Source organism: Panthera leo, chromosome B3 (genome assembly GCF_018350215.1).
Source record: "Panthera leo isolate Ple1 chromosome B3, P.leo_Ple1_pat1.1, whole genome shotgun sequence".
Lineage (NCBI taxonomy): Eukaryota > Metazoa > Chordata > Mammalia > Carnivora > Felidae > Panthera > Panthera leo.
This window is the reverse complement of record NC_056684.1, coordinates 34873254-34889727: the sequence shown is the minus strand read 5'-3', so window position 1 is coordinate 34889727 and position 16474 is coordinate 34873254. Positions and strand designations below refer to the sequence as shown.

Sequence of the window (16474 nt, the reverse complement as noted above, 5' to 3'; positions counted from 1 at the left end):
ATCAGTTCATTATAAATGCTATTAATATAAGTCTATTTTAGGGGCGCCTGGGTGGCTCAGTTGGCTAAGCGTCCGACTTCGGCTCAGGTCATGATCTCACGGTTCGTGGGTCTGTGCTGACAGCTCAGAGCCTGGACCTGCTTCGGATTCTGTGTCTCCGTCCGTCTCTGCCCCTACTCCGCTCATGCTCTGTTCTCTCAAAAATAAACAAACGTTAAAAAAATATAAGTCTATTTTAGTTATAACAAGTCACATCATGACAAAAAAAAACCCAGAAAATAAAAATCTCATAATTCATAATGATAATCACCTTTGTATATTCCCTGCTGATCTCTTCCCGAGTGAATGTTTTATATGACTGCTATCAGGTTGCACCTCTGTTTTTTATTCTGATTTTTTCACTTGTAAGAACTCTATCTCTTCCACAGAACTTCTTCATATGGTTGCAAAATAGTCTTGCATATTAGTTTTCTACTGCTGTGTAAAAAATCCCTACAAACTTAGAGGCTTGAAAACACACTTACTTATTACTTCACAGTTGTGTAGGTTAGAAGCCCAGGTGGGACCAACTGGCTTCTTTGCTTAGGGTCTCCCAAAGCCAAAGTCACCAGCCAGGCTTGGCTCTTACCTGGGGACAAATTTGCTTCCAGGCTCGTTCAGGTTGTTGGTAGAACTCAGTTCCCTCCAGCTGTAGTTCTGTGGCACCTGTCTCCTTGCTGGCCGTCAGAGCCTCTCTCCCACAGCTCTTGAAGGCCACTGGCATTCCTTCTCCCACAACCCCGTACCCCCTCAAGGCCAGCAACAACATGACCAGTCTCTCTTGTCCTTCCAAACTCTCTGACTTCCAATTCTGCTGTGAGCCAGAGAAAAATCTGTTTTCCAAGGTTCAAGTGATTAGAACAGGTCCACCTGGATAGTCTCCTTTTTGGCCGACCCAAAGTCAAGTGATTACAACCTTAAATTACATCTGCAAAATCTCGTCTGCCACATAGCAACATAATCGTGGGCATATTTTCTCATCATATTCAAAGTCCTGGGGATGAGGGAGATCGTGGAGGATCATTTTTAGAATTCTGTCTACCACACCTCTGCGTCACAATAGAAAATGTACACTTAACTGTGGGTTGTGGCTGAAAAGCTTGAAGGTTATCTTGCCACTGGATCAGAAAACCTGAAAGGTCCTTTCTAACTCTAAAAATCAAATATTTAAATGTATTAAAGAAATAAAGTGTAAAGTTATTTTAAAACTTGGGGGAAAATTACATGAATTCTGAAATTAGTTAAATAAAAAAGTGAGCTGAAGTTCAAAAAAAGAAACATGTTTTTGCAAAATTGTCACCTCTCTGGGGGCCAGTGTTCTAGTCACAACAAAAGGTTGAACATTTAGGAAATAATGAACCATTAAAGTGGAAATAAAGGTTAGTGCCACTTTAGTGCTAAATCATAATGCCTGGGGAAAACAGAAGCAAAGAACTCTGAAACCAGTGACAATTTCCATAACACAAAACTCCAGTTTGATTCTAAATATGCAGATTGGAGGAGACGTAAATAGGCCAAATAAAAAACTAGCTCATATATAGATTATTCCATCCAAAGTTCATTAACAAAAACTAGGACTAAGGATATGACCCTGGGATCAGGCTGGCAGGGCCTCTCAGGAAGGATTCAGCTGACTGACTTTGGTTTAAGATAGTTCCCATCGGCACCACACAAATCAGGTGGTGGAGGAGGAGGAGGAAAGAGAAAAGAGAAGGAGGAAAGAGAAAGGAGGAAGAGGGAGGAGGAAAGAGAAAGGAGGAGGAGGAAAGAGAAAGGAGGAGGAGGAAAGAGAAAGGAGGAAGACGGAGGAGGAAAGAGAAAGGAGGAGGAAGAAAGAAAAAAGGAGGAAGAGGAAAGAGAAAGGAGGAAGGGAAGGAAGAGGAGGAAAAAGAAGGCGGGCAAGGCGAAAGAGAGGAGAAAAAGAAAGGAGAAAAGAAGAGGGGAGGAAGGAAGGGAGGAAGGGAGGGAGGAAAAGAACCTGACATATAGTCAGTGCTAAATAAATATTTTTGAATGAAAATACAATGTAACAGATCATAAATACGTTTGTGGCCTTCAGGAAATTCTTCCCCCTAGGCAGAGAAGAAAGTCTTTCTAAATCTCAGCTACTCTTGAGCTAAAAATTCTGGGGCAGTCTGCAAGGGAGCTCGGATAACAGCTCCTAGAAGTGACACAAAAAAATTGAGGGCAGGCAATGAAACTGTGAAGACCAAATCTGCTAAATAGTGGGGGAACTGAACTGTGCTGAAATTTTTAGTCTCAAAGTAATTATAACCTATACAGTGGCAAATATATAAGTAGCGTGTCCCTCAATAGAATTCCAAAGTCTTGTCTCCAGGAAAAAAAAAAAAAAAAAAAAAAGAGCCAGGATCCTGCCTATTGGTACTAACAGCAGAAAGAACATGTTGATAGCTGTGAGAGATACCCCTGGAATGAGAAGCCTGTGACGGTCAGAAATACAAAATACTAGCCATAGTTTCAACTCTTACTGCAGTGCCCTTTTCTCCACAGCCTGCAAAGTAGTCATTCATTGTGTTACTCCAGGAAAGTTCAGTGGGGAAAAATACGTATTTTGTAACCTGACAAAGACTTCTCCCTTGCAAGTGTATTTTTAAATTCAGCTAACCAATTCAAAATCCCCTTGTACAAAAACAAAAGTTGTACTTTTCTTAGTCTTATTCTCTATTCATGCAAACATTAGAAAAAAGCAATTCAAATTAGAATTCAGAAGGTCTTTTCATTCCACATATAAACAATAAACTTTACTCTTCACCCCGTCAAGATGTGAGCAACGCTTTCTATATTTTCAGAATAGGATCAGTACAATTTTAGGTACACCTAACAAAAACTAATGTAATTGTTTTAACTGACAGATAACAACCACTGCTGAAATTTCTATTTACATTGTTGTACAGCTTCCAAAATGTTGGCATTCTTTTTAGTTACCTATAATCTCTGATAGGGTAGAAAGGCAAGTAAAATTATCCCCACCTTACAAGAGAAAGAATTGGAACTTCCAAAGTAACTTGCCCAAGTTCACAGAGCTTTTCAATCGCAGCGCCTGGACTCAAACCAAGATTTTCGGACATCTTCTTAATCCTGATCTTCTGCCTATAGAATATCTCTACTTATATGGTATGACACTAAAATGAAAGATGCTTCTAAAACTGCATCACATTTTCCTTCTATTTACACAAGGAAAAGGAAAATCGTAGAATAATTTATGTCAAACAAAAGCATTGATTTTGATAAAAATTCTTATGAAATAGACCAATATAAGAAACCAAAAGCAACAATACAAGAAATGAAAAAAAATGATATAATGCCCTTCTGCATCTCTTGATACAGTCTTTCAAGTCTAGATTGTCTGATATAAGTATGGCTACTCCAGCTTTCTTTTGTTGAACATTAGCATGATAGATGGTTCTCCATCCCCTTATTTTTAATCTGTAGGTGTCTTTAGGTCTAAAGTGGGTCTCTTGTAAACAGCATATAGATGGGTCTTGTTTTCTTATCCATTCTGTTACCCTACGTCTTTTGACTGGAGCATTGAGTCCATTGACGTTTAGAGTGAGTACTGAAAGATGAACTTATTGCCATTATGATGCTTGTAGAGTTGGAGTTTCTGGTGGTGTTCTCTGGTCCTTTCTAACCTTTTGTTGCTTTTGGTATTTATTTATATATATATATATACACATACATATATATACATATATGTATATATATGTATGTGTATATATATATATATATACATATATGTATATATATGTATTTTTTTTTCATCTTTTGCCCCCTCAAAGAGTCCCCCTTAATATTTCTTACAGGGCTGGTTTAGTGGTCACAAACTCCTTTAAAATATCAGTATTATATCATAGATAAGAAGATATCTTATCCTTAAGTGATGGATGCTACAGTATTTAAAGGTAAAATATAATGTCTGCAACTCTCAAGAGACTTAATGAAAAATGTGTGTATATATTACATATAGATAGATAGAGCAAATACAGCAGAATTTTGACTCTTGAATCTAAGTAATGAGCAAGTAGATCCTAATCCACTGTACTATTTTATATTTCAAATTTTCATAATAAAAGTTGGAGAAAACTTTTATTAGCACAAATTAGATATGTGCTCAAAATCTGTGCCTATAAAGATTATTAGAATAGCAAATTAAACTTTCAAAAGTATTTTGCAAATAGCATCATCAGAATATTGAGCTATTCGTCCAAACTGGTTATAAATCAAGCTCACTTTAAAACAATGCCAACTTGCCGGCCTACAAGAAGACACAGGCAGTGTTCTAGCACACAATTACCTCTGGTCAGGGACTATGCCTCCCACACACTGCATCATGCCCTGGGGGACTCACTGGGGCTCGCTGAGGGCCAGCAAACAAGGGCTCTTGTCTGTTGACTGTGACTTTAACAAGTCACAACTTCTCTGGGTCTCAGATACCATGTCTCTAACAGTGCCCTCCTCTCTCTCCCTTACAGCACTGTAAGGATTTGGGCCCTCGGGGATTCCTGCCTACACTACGGTGACAGCCTCATGAACCATCCACCCGCCCGCCAAGCTTGAGCCCCTACAATCCCTCCTAAACAGGCCTATCAAGTAATCCATCCGAAGCATAGTTGATCGTGTGATTCCCAAATTCTGAATACACAGGACAAAGTCCAACACTCTTAAAATATGGCGTATTTTAAGCCATTCCGAGATTTAGTCCCAACTTCCCCTCCTGCCTATCTCCTACTCAATCCCCCCACCTATTACCCATTCTAGGAGCCACCAAAGCTAAACTGACAAACCAGCTGCCCTCTTCCCCCACTCTTGACACTTTTCTGCCCTGTGCCTTTGCTCTCTTGCTGTTGCCTCGGAGAGCAGTTTCTTCCTTTCCTGGATCGCATAAGCAACTGCTTCATGGGTACAGGGTTTCCTTCTGGGGTGACGAAAACGTTCTGGAACTAGACAGAGATGGCAGTTACACAACACTGGGAACACCCTATATGACACCGAGTTGTTCACTTTGTGACTGATTAACTTTGTGTTGTGTGAATCTCACCTCCAAGTTTCAAAAAGCAGCAGCAGCAGGCTCATCCTGCAGGAAAACACCTGCACGGACTCCTCAGCCCCAGACGGGATCCGCACGGAGACCGCAGAGACCCATTCCCCTGTCACAGCAGTTAGTACTTTGTAGCATGTGTTTAAAGAATTCCCCCTCCCGACTTCCAGCCTCCTATCTTCCTCATCTTCTCATCCCTCAGAAACATTGTTTGTTTGGTTTTTCAATAAGTAAAACATAGAGACACCACTTATATCCTTAGGGGCAAGAGACTGGAGCAGATGGTCCTTTGAAGATCCAGATCTAAAAGTCCACAAGAGCATGTATTAATTGGAAAGGAAAAGATCAGGAAAACTGCTGTTCAGCTGGTTATAAGGGTAAAAATGGAAAGAACTTTGGTGAGATTTTTCAGTTCGTAATAATAAGAACTAACATTTATTGAGTTCTTAACTTTAATTAATAATCCCACTTTCCAAATGAGGAAACAAATATATTTAAGTAACTTGTCCAAGGTCACAAAGGGGCAGCAAGACTCAAACCCAAGTGGGCGGACACACTGCCCTGCCTCCATACTGCCTCAGACAAGGTTTCAAGAGGTATGTATGAGTGGACATTCTTTGGCCCACAATTTGGCTTTTCTGAGGTTAAGAAAACACTCCATTTTCCACATTTATCTACTTAGCCATTGCCATGAATGTCGATATGTCATAAAGTGCTTTTTTAAATATAAAATGTTAATTTGTCAAACCTTGACAACATATCAATAAGGTCAGTATTAAAAACATATCATCCTCCCCCGCCAAGAAAGTATATACCCTATGGTACACACTTGTGTGCACACACCTCCAGCTAGTAAGCCCACAATTTTTAGTTCTACTGGATTCTCAGATCTTGCTTCACCAATTTGTCCTCCAAAATATTTAAAACCAAGAATGATAGGATAATATGTTGGGCAAAGACACACACACACACACACACACACACACACACACACACAAAAGCAAAAAGGGATAATATCACAAAATATGACAAAGTAGAATTCAAGACAAAAGTTGAATAGGACAAATTAAAGACTTTTATACCACCAGTTACACTCCACAGTGAATGTAAAAAATCCAAGATTCTTAATGTATCAATTATCACAAAATTAAGTACAAAAACTAAAAGTGGCAATAAGCCTAGAAATATGTTCACACTCCCTAGCAATCAAAAACACAGATTAAAGCTGTAATTTTTTTCCGATCAGGTCGACAAATGGGTTTAAATGATAGTGCCCATTTTGGAAGGGTGTAGTGAATGCAACAATTTCTACACTGCTGGAAGGAACACAAATTGGTTTTGAGACTTAGTGTAAAAGGCCTTCCTTCCCTCTAAACCTTCCTCTCTCTCATTTTCTTCGGTACATACATGGTTTAAGATTCAAATGCCATCTCTTGGAAATCCTATCAGTTCACATGGTTAAAAACATGAGTTCCAGAGTCAGGTTACCTGATGTCCACTTACTTATTAGCTATGACACCTTAGGCACGCAAATTACTTAATTTTGTCTGTAAAATGACAGCAATAGTACCCACTCCTTAGGGTTGCTGTCAGGATTAAGTAAGCTAATGCAAAACACTTTAAACAATGCCGGGACATACATGCTCAGTACATATTGCCTATTGGCACTTGGATTTCTTATCAATAATCTCTTTTTATGTAATTGACTAGTATTTGCTAAGTATTCCTGGTGGGACATTTGTATCCGCTCAAATCATTTCAAATTACTTATAATTTTAAGTACAAAGCTTATCAGAATCAAAGATGATCCAAAAAATGATACATGTATCATCACTGTTATCAAGATAATTAAATTCTGATTGAATAATAAAGAGGCAATATGCAATCTTTAAAAAGAGCATGACCAGTGGCTTATGGCATAGTAAAAAGCATTGCGGGTGACTTATTTTATTCTTTATCTTCAACTGTATTTTGTTTTCTATACTGAACATGTATGACTCTTAGGGCATGGGGAGGGGAAGGTTTTTAAAACAATAGGCAGTCACTTATCTTGACTGCTTCAGTCATACACTTATTCTCCCTCCAGGGCACTTGCCAGGTCTGATTCGATTATACAGTTCATCCCATCTCATCCTTCACCACAGCTTTAGTAACTATCATGGCTCATCTTCTGCACATCACTTTGGAGACTATACCATTCTGAAATAAATTCATCAATGTTCGTAATAGTCAAGACTTCCGAGGCTAACAAAAATCCAACAGACAAAACCGTTCTTGTGACTACAAAAGGGTAATTCTTTTCTTGTCTTTTTGTGTTATATATTTAAGCCTAGAAGAGAAAAGCTACATAAAGCTTTTAATTATTTTATGATTCAGAATAAGGAGGCATCAAGTGTATATTATCCTGCCATTCTGTTTATAACTTCAGGAAGTGCATTTCAACCATCATTTTTTGGCAAATTTCCTACAGAAATCAATTTGATCCCTCTTATATAACTAAGCTCAAGCAGGTGGAAATTTTCGACAATTTATTATATGCCTTAGGTGTCAAGGCAAATGTTTGCATGATTGCTAACAGGACACTTAAGTCTTCTAATATGATAGAGATGAAACACAGGAGTTGTAATGTTTCAGTTGAATATTCTTGGATGTAGATTTCTTTACCAAGTATGTTGCTGGCTATTAGCTCATTCTAAGCAGGAAAGAAAAGAAGGATAAACTTGTTAACTCCTACCTATACAATAATTTCTTCACATGAAATTTTACCAATTGAGAAATCTGTCTGAACAAGGACTTAAACTTGTCAAGGAACTCAAATTCTTTATTCTTGAGAGAGAGAGAGAGACAGACAGCATGAGCAGGGGAGGAGCAGAGCAAGAGAGGAACACAGAATCCGAAGCAAGCTTCAGGCTCTGAGCTGTCAACACAGAGCCCGACGTGGGGCTCGAACTCACAAGCTGTGAGACCAAGGCCCGAGCCGAAGTCAGACTCTCAACGGACTGAGCCACCCAGGCGCCCAGGAATTCAAATTCTTAATTCAAGTTAACAAAAAATAAAAGCTTTCCTTTATTCCCCTCTAGCTGCCACCCTCCAGCTCCTTACTCTGAAATTTTCATCCGTACCTCATCTGCGCCACCCTCTATGGTAACACCAAGGTTCCTTTCCACGTCTGATGCTCCCTCAATGCACTATGGAATTTCACAGCTCTACACCACTGCGTTTGCTGTTCTTTCGCCTGGACAACCCTTCAAACTGTCTATCTGGCCCAGGCTCAAGCTTCACCTTTTCACCTCCTCCTCCTCCACCCTACATATCTGTGCACCCACGGCAATTTATATACACCTCTATCACTCCCTGGCTTTTAACATACCGTATTATATGTCTGGCTCTTAAAACTTTTGAAGGCTGTGACTAGATCTTTCTCATTACGGAATTTTTAGAACAGACACAAAATACAATAGTATCACAAAAGTAAATACAACAGTATCATGAACCAGCCAACCACAACAATGAATTCATGACCAACCCTGTTTCAACTCTACCCCCTACTACTCACTTCTCCCACCCGCCCACTCACAGATTATTTGGAAACAAATCCCAGACTTCACATCGTTTCATCTGTAAATAATATACTTCTAAATGTTTCTCTGAAAGATAAAAACTCTTTGCAAACATAACCACATCGCTACCATTATCACATTTAAATCTTTTTAGGTAATGGTTCCACAATGCCATCACTTATCCCGGTGGTGTTTACATTGCCTCATTTTATTTTCATGATTAATCAGGGTCCAAATGAAGTATATCATTGCAATTGGTTAATATGTCTCCTAAATCTCTTTTAATCTCCAGATTTCTCCATTTTTTTTTCTTATTATAATTTACTTTTGAAGAAACTAAGCCATTTGTTCTAAGGGTTTCCCACGATCACAATTACATTCACTGCATCCCCATGTTGCTCTATACCTGTATTTTCTGTTAAATGGAGGCTCTTTGGGCAAGACTATTCATAGGTAGTCATGAATATTTCTATCAGGAGAAATAGACAACAACCCATCTGGTTGTCTTTCCCTTTGAGACCTTAGTAGCCACTGATAATCACTGTCTGTGCTCTAGATCCATCAATTCAATAGGAGCTGGGAAACTATGACATATACCAATTCCATCATCCCAACTTCATCTATTAGCTGGGATGAAAACACCTTGTATAAAAAAAGAAACCTCCCTCATCAAATACTTGGTTGGCTTAAGGAAAAGTATCATACTTCATTCTTTGTCTTTATTTTCTGGTTCTTAAAAGAATACATCGGCTCCCTAACATCCTCCAAAAGTGACAAGTTTCTCTTTGTTTTGTAATCATTATTATGAATGCACAGATATAAAGACTAGTACACTGCCACATTATCCTTATTGATGATGGAACTGTCCCAGCACTGGCCACACGGGAACCTCTTCAAGTTGGCTCCTGAGTCCGAACCTTTGATAGCCTCCCTGCTTTCTAGTGTGACAGAGGATTCCAGGCTCCACTTACGCATTTTCTGCTTCCAACTTGGAATTACCTATTTCTTCACGGAGGACTTAATTATAATTCACTCTTGAGCCTAACTTATATGTTCCATCAACGTTTTCCAAACTAAATAGGGTCCAATTCCTGAACTAATAATTTTAAATTTGAAAAATGTGTATCGTGCACAATAAACAAAGATTTACAATCATTACTTCACTCTTATTAATAAGCAATTAAGGGGGCACCTGGGTGGCTCAGTCGGTTAGGCATCCAGCTTCGGCTCAGGTCATGATCTCGCGGTCCGTGCGTTCAAGCTCCGCGTCAGGCTCTGTGCTGACAGCTCAGAGCCTGGAGCCTGTTTCAGATTCTGTGTCTCCCTCTCTCTCTGACCCTCCCCTGTTCATGCTCTGTCTCTCCCTGTCTCAAAAATAAATAAACGTTAAAAAAAAAAATTTAATAAGCAATTAAGGGGCGCCTGGGTGGCTCAGTCAAGCGCCTCTTAGTTTCCGCTCAGGTCATGATCTCACAGTTCATGGGATCAACCCCTGCCCCCCCGACCCCCACCCCATCAGGCTCTGAGCTGACAGTGCACAGCCTACTTGGGATTCTCTCTCTCTCCCTTGCTGTCTGCCCCTCCCCACCCTCTTGCAAAACAAATAAATAAACTTTTAAAAAAAGTAATTAAAATCCTTAACTACTCAGGTCCCTGAGTGGCTCAATCAGTTAGGCTTCTGACTCTTGATTCTGGCTCAGGTCATGAGCTCATAGTTTGTGAGTTCGAGCCCCACATTGGGCTCAGCAAGGACAGTGCAGAGCCTGCTTGGGATTCTCTCTCTCCCTCTCTTATCCTCCCCCACTTGTCTCTCTCTGTCTCAAAATAAATAAATAAACTTAAAAAAGAAATCCTTAAGTACTCATCATTTAAGTTCTTGAATTCCCTGTGTACCAACTCAACTGTCTGCTTTAGTATTATAATAAAATTCAGCAATTCAAATAAGCATGATCCCCTGGAGTTAAAATCAAAAGTATAAAAATAGGTCTTCTTTATTGTGATCTTCCTTCAAGAACCACAAGAAATGCAATGCAGGGATAACTCTAGGAAATTGTCTGAACAAAACTTTAATTAAGTTAAGCGTTTTTAATTAAAGGTTGGCATCCAGGGGGCACCTGACTGGCTCAGTCATGAAGCATGCAACTCTTGATCTCAGGGTCGTGAGTTTGATCTCCAGTTGGGTGTGGAGATTACTTTAAAAAATAAAATAAAATCTTTAAAAGAAAACAACAAAAATAAAGGTTGGTATCCTAAATGAAATTGAGTAAACAATGCTCAATTAAGTATCATGAGTTTAAATGTAACAATTTGTGATCTTAATTCTTACTATTCACATTACCCAAAAATCATTGTTATAATAATAATGTTAACATCTTTTCAAATGTACTCCAAAACAGAAAACGCTTCTCAAAATCATAACTGAGACAAAATTTAATCTTTTATACTTTCTAAACATCTCATACTTGTGTTCTTAGTGGGAATCAAAGGAATTTTTTGAAGATATTTTTCAGTTGCTGTATCTGTAACTCTAACTGTGTTTAGAAATACCAATATTTTTTCAGGTTACTGAGATATTAACAAGATGCTTTAGAACATATTTGGTTGCTCATTCATAAAATTCATTGCCCCCAAATCAGAGTAGCCTAGAGAAACAGCAGAAAACTAACTGCAGAACCTCCCATATCAGAGATAACTAACAATCAGCATTTACTCCACTACAAATGATAAGTGTAATAAGTACGGTTTAGGTGGAACCCCCTTCCAAAATGTCTGTTAACAGTATTTGTTACTGTGACTGTTCTGGAAATACAGTCTCTTAATTTTAATTACTCAATTTTCCTAGTCTGAACTAGGTGAAACCGGAATAGTCTATTCTCACTGTACACATAATTGTATACATAATTGTACATATAATTGCATATGTAATTGACTAGATTTGAAATAGCATTTACAGTCATTCAATTATCCCTTTCAGAAATCTGAAGCTCCAATTTAGTGATTAAGATAAATGTCAACAACAAAAATAGTTTTATTTTATGATTAAAAGATGCAGCTATCTCCAGATTCATCTAGTATAGGACAAACTCTCAAATGTATTTTACCCACAATTTATAATTATGAACTACATTTATATATATATATATATATATATATATATATATATATATAAACATAACCACTGTTGAGTGAACTCTAAACTCATTGGCATATTTATAACCATGGTACTATTCAAAATATTTTAAATGACTTTTTCTACATATAACTTAGTAATAATCTGTATTTCACATACTATAAAATATTTACATACCTCAGTCTATTGCTAATGCATCTCTTTCAAATAAATAACCTTAAATAAATACAAGAAGAAAAAGATTTATGAAATACACATGTTAAGATTTTTCTTCCTCAAATCAAAGTTGTGCAGAGAACATTATGATGATTACCATGATAATCAAATGACTGCTTTAAGATTCAAATTAGGTAATCATGGGGGTAAAAGGGAGGGGGGGGAAGCAAGATATATATATATATATATATATATATATATATATATATGCGCATATATATATGCCTTATACCAGATTATTCTATATGGATCAAACACTTATATGTTAAAAATGAAGCAAATTAAAAAACTAAAAGAAATTAGGCACATTTTTTTTTTTGCTTAATATTACAGAGTAAAAAGATGAAAATATAATGTAAACCTAAAAGTCACAAAAGGTTGATAAACTGAATTGCATAAAAATAACCACTTTCTGCATAGCAAAAGCCACCATAAACAAAGTCCTAAGATGAATAACCAACTAAGAAAAAATATTACTCCTACTAAAATGGCTAATTTCCATGACATAAAGTATGTACAAATGAATTTAAAAAATCAACAAGCCAATAGAAAAATGCAAAGGATAAACTGTTCATGAAAAAGAGAAAAGATCTATTGGGAGTTGGATGGAATAGCATTGAATGTATGGGCCAATTGAAAGTTGATGTTCTTAAGATAATGAGTGTTCCATTCCAAAACATGGTTATTTATCTCCTTATTTAGGTCTTTAGTGATTTTCAATAAAATTTTGTGATTTAAAAAAGAAAGAAAGAAAGAAAGAAAGAAAGAAAGAAAGAAAGAAAGAAAGAAAGAAAGAAAGAAAACATGCAGCAGGCTCTTAAAAGCATGGAAAAAATAATTTCTCACACATTGGGTACATGATGTATGGAAGGAAATTTAACATTCTTCAATATTACAAATGCGTGTATCCTTTAACCCAGCAATTCTTTTAGAAACTGATCCTACAAGTGTACACGCACATGCACACACACACGCACATACACACACAGACTTGGAAATATACACAGGTTTATTCATCATTGCATATTACAGCAAGGATCTGAATGGAGAAGCTCTGATTGGGCCTAATTATTTACAATTAAAAAAATGATATAGAATAAGTACAGTATGTTATCATTCCCATAAAGGGTGAATATTTATATTCATATTTGTTTGTATGTGCTACACTCTGAAGGAATATGCAATTAACTGGTAACACCAACAATATATACACATGTGATCAAATCTGACTGACATTTGGGATTATGGTATAGATTGAAAGCAAAAGGAATCTATTTCTCCTGTACATTCATTTCATTCTATCTTGGTTTGGTGTCATTCATCATCACACTCATTTATTTTCATTTAAATATTTTACAAAATTTATTCTAACGTCTAACTTAAACAGAAATGCTCACTTTTTCTTTTCTATTATTTATTTATTTTGAGAGAGAGAGAGAGAGAGAGCGCATAAGCAGGGAAGGGGCAAAGAAAGGGAGAGAGTCCCAAGCTGGCTCTGCGCTGTCAGCATGGAGCATGAAGCGGGGCTCAAACTCACGAGCCATGATATCGGGACCTGAGTTGAAACCAAGAGCTGCATGCTTAACCGACTGAGCCACCTAGGCGCCCCAAAATGTTCACGTTTTCTAAGCAGGCAGATTCTGTCTTTTTTATACGATGTATTTCTCTTTATTTTTATGCTATTTTAAGAAAAAGAATGCTCAGTTTAGTAAATACTAAAGATTTAAGGTTGGAGAGATGCACTTCATGTTCCAAATGTATAAAATGCAAACTGGCAGGCTAATAGCAATAACAATTAAATACTCTGCATTTCTAGAGGAGAAAACAGGATAAAATTAAGGTATAGAAACCTCCCAGTGGGATGTGGATCTGTAGCCAAACAAAATGGGAAAATACAGCAAATAAATATAGAAAAGCTTATCTTTTACAAAGCTGAAAGGCAACCTGCACTACAAAAAAGTTTAATCTTTAACTACGGTGACCTCTGATATCACTAAATATTTGTCAATTATTATTTTAAAAAACAACGTGAAGCAAAGAAATCTCTTATGTGCTTATAAAACAAGTCCATGCTTTATTAAACTTCAAATCATCAAGTATCGTGCCATCTATAACTTTCCTTTTTTTTTTAAACTGGAAATTAAAGAGCCTAGTTTTGCCACAATGTCCTGTTAAGACCGAGTAAAATCATCGCAGAAGTAGGCGAAGAGAAAGCCACAATTCTGAATTAACTCCTAACCAGAAGCAGATCAAATAGTATTCTCATAAAAAGCACATAGAATCATTTAGTACAATTTGTACCACATTATAAAGGCCCTTTTTAGTAACTCCAACTGGGCAAACTGGGCAGTTGGGGCATCCCATCTCGTGTACGCGACTTTTTAAAGCAACCTTTCATTTAATAACGCAGAATTTTGATGACACCGCCATTCTTCTGACTTGCCAAATTATCCAAATCCCAACATCTGCAGTCAGGCTGTTTCTCAAGATTTCTGATCTGCTGCCAACTAGAGAGAGGCCCTGAGTATTCGTGAGCGTGCACGCTGAGGCTGGGCTGCCGAGCGCCGCCCGCCTGTCCCCCCGCACGTCTGTCCCACAGGTGAAGCTCGGCCCCGCAGGACCACCACCTTCCCAGCGTCACCACCACTTCCAGGACCGCTCCCTACGATGCTTTGTCTGCATCTGCGCCCTAGTCCGTCCGCCTCACTCAGAAATCCAGCTTCCCCAGTGATACAGCGACGGCGGCCAGCACCCGACGTCCCCTGGGCCTCGGAGTCTCGGACCCGAGGAGGGCGCGGAGTGCGACGGGCCGGCACCCGGGCCGCTGCCCTGCCCACCCGGATCGTGGGGCGCTAGTCCCCCCGTCCCGGCCCCCCGCGGGCCCGGCCCGACAGGACGCGCGTGGGGAACCGGGCCAGCCCCGGGCGAGGGGAGGGGCCGGGGTCGCCAGGGAAGAGGGGAGCCAGAAACCCGGGATGGAGGGAGGAGTGGGGCCGATTGAATCCCGGAGCGCCGGGGTTTCATCCAGGAGTTTCGGGGACCTGGGGGTGAGCGGCGGGGGCTGTGCCGTGGCGGCGACGGGGAGGGTCTCCAGGGTCTCCGCGCCGACGCCGAGCCCCGGCCCAAGGGAGGAGGAGTCCCCGGGACGACGGAGAGGGACGAGCTGAGAGGAGGCTGAGGAGGGCGGCGCGCGCTTCCGAGCAAAGGACCCCGCGGCTCGTGGGAGGGCAGCGCCGGCAGCCCTGGCAGCCCAGGACACGCACGGGCCATGGGACTCACCGCGCTGGCGGTGGCGACGGCGGCGCCGGACGACGCGGGTCCGGACGCCTCCTGCCTCCTCAGGCGGGACTTGAGACTCTTCATGGCCAAGTCTTCGCAGTCCGGCTCCTGACGGCGCGGCGCGCCCGAGCCGCGCGCGAACCTTCAAGGGTGCGGGCTGCGAGCGCTCGGCGAGGCGACGGAGGCGGCGCCGGCGGTCCCGGCCCCACCTGCCACCTGGGGGGCCCCCCGGCTGCCCCCGGCTCCGGGCCTGCGGTGGGGCTCCCCTTCCGCAGCCAATCCTCCCGCGGCCCTGGCGGGGGTGGGGCCGGCTCCGGCCAATCGGAATCCGGGAAGGGGGCGGGACTTCCCTTTCAAACTTCTTAACACCCTTCCTCTCCCTGCTGGAAGAAAAGTTTAGAACTTCAGCCGCGGGACCGGCGGAGGTGAGCGGTGGCTACTTGGAAGGACGTGGGAACCAGTCTCCAGGCCACCGGTGCCTGCCTACTTTAGTGGTCTCAGGTCTAAAGAGAGCAGAGGGTCCAACCTAAGCCAGCTCGCGTATTGGCCGGATCCGCCCCCGCCCCCCATCTCCTACCCATGTGCTTTTCCCCAAGTTAAGTTCCCTTTCTTTCGTCTGGTCCCAGGAAGAACACACAGCTTTCAACTTCCCTGCCGTCGGCCGGTGTTTTACTACACAAATCCCAGTGCCTGGAAACAACCACACGCATCTAAACTCCGGAAACATACCACAGCCTCTAAGGAATAAGGTGCGGGCGCTACAGAAAAACATACAGTTAAGAACAGACTTTGAAAGACGTTACAGTAAATGTTAGATGGTCAGTGATTATTTGTTGAGGGAAGAACCTGCTGCTTTAGAGAGAAAGATGGAATGGCGGGGGAGAGAGAGTGGGAGAGCATCAATAAAATACAGTGGTAAAGACAGTGGTGAAAAAAGGAGAGACGAAATTTTTGAGAAAGGGAAATAAGTATACCTCTAACCCTTTGTGCTGTGCCAAGGAAAAAAGAGGAAACAAGGTCTAGTGCGTTCCATATAGTCACATTTTGCTACACTTTTTGCTTTCTCGCTTCATCTTCCCTCTCTGCTCTAGTATTCCCTACTTAGCCTACTGAATTAGTTTGTACTCCTCCAAAAAAGAAAACGAAAAAAGCTTGGATCCTCCAATGAGAATCCAGGCTTTCAGTAATACT

General features: G+C 40.4%; 1 protein-coding gene across 1 annotated transcript in view; it reads right to left on the bottom strand.

Annotated features, from left to right (window-relative positions):
• Positions 1–15484, bottom strand: part of UACA (uveal autoantigen with coiled-coil domains and ankyrin repeats) — a 94100-nt gene extending 78616 nt beyond the window's left edge. The window contains exon 1 of the mRNA XM_042941535.1: positions 15284–15484. Coding sequence (XP_042797469.1) covers positions 15284–15367 — 84 coding nt within the window. The 5' untranslated portion in view covers positions 15368–15484. The remainder of the gene's footprint in view (positions 1–15283) is intronic.
• Positions 15485–16474: the final 990 nt, after the last annotated feature.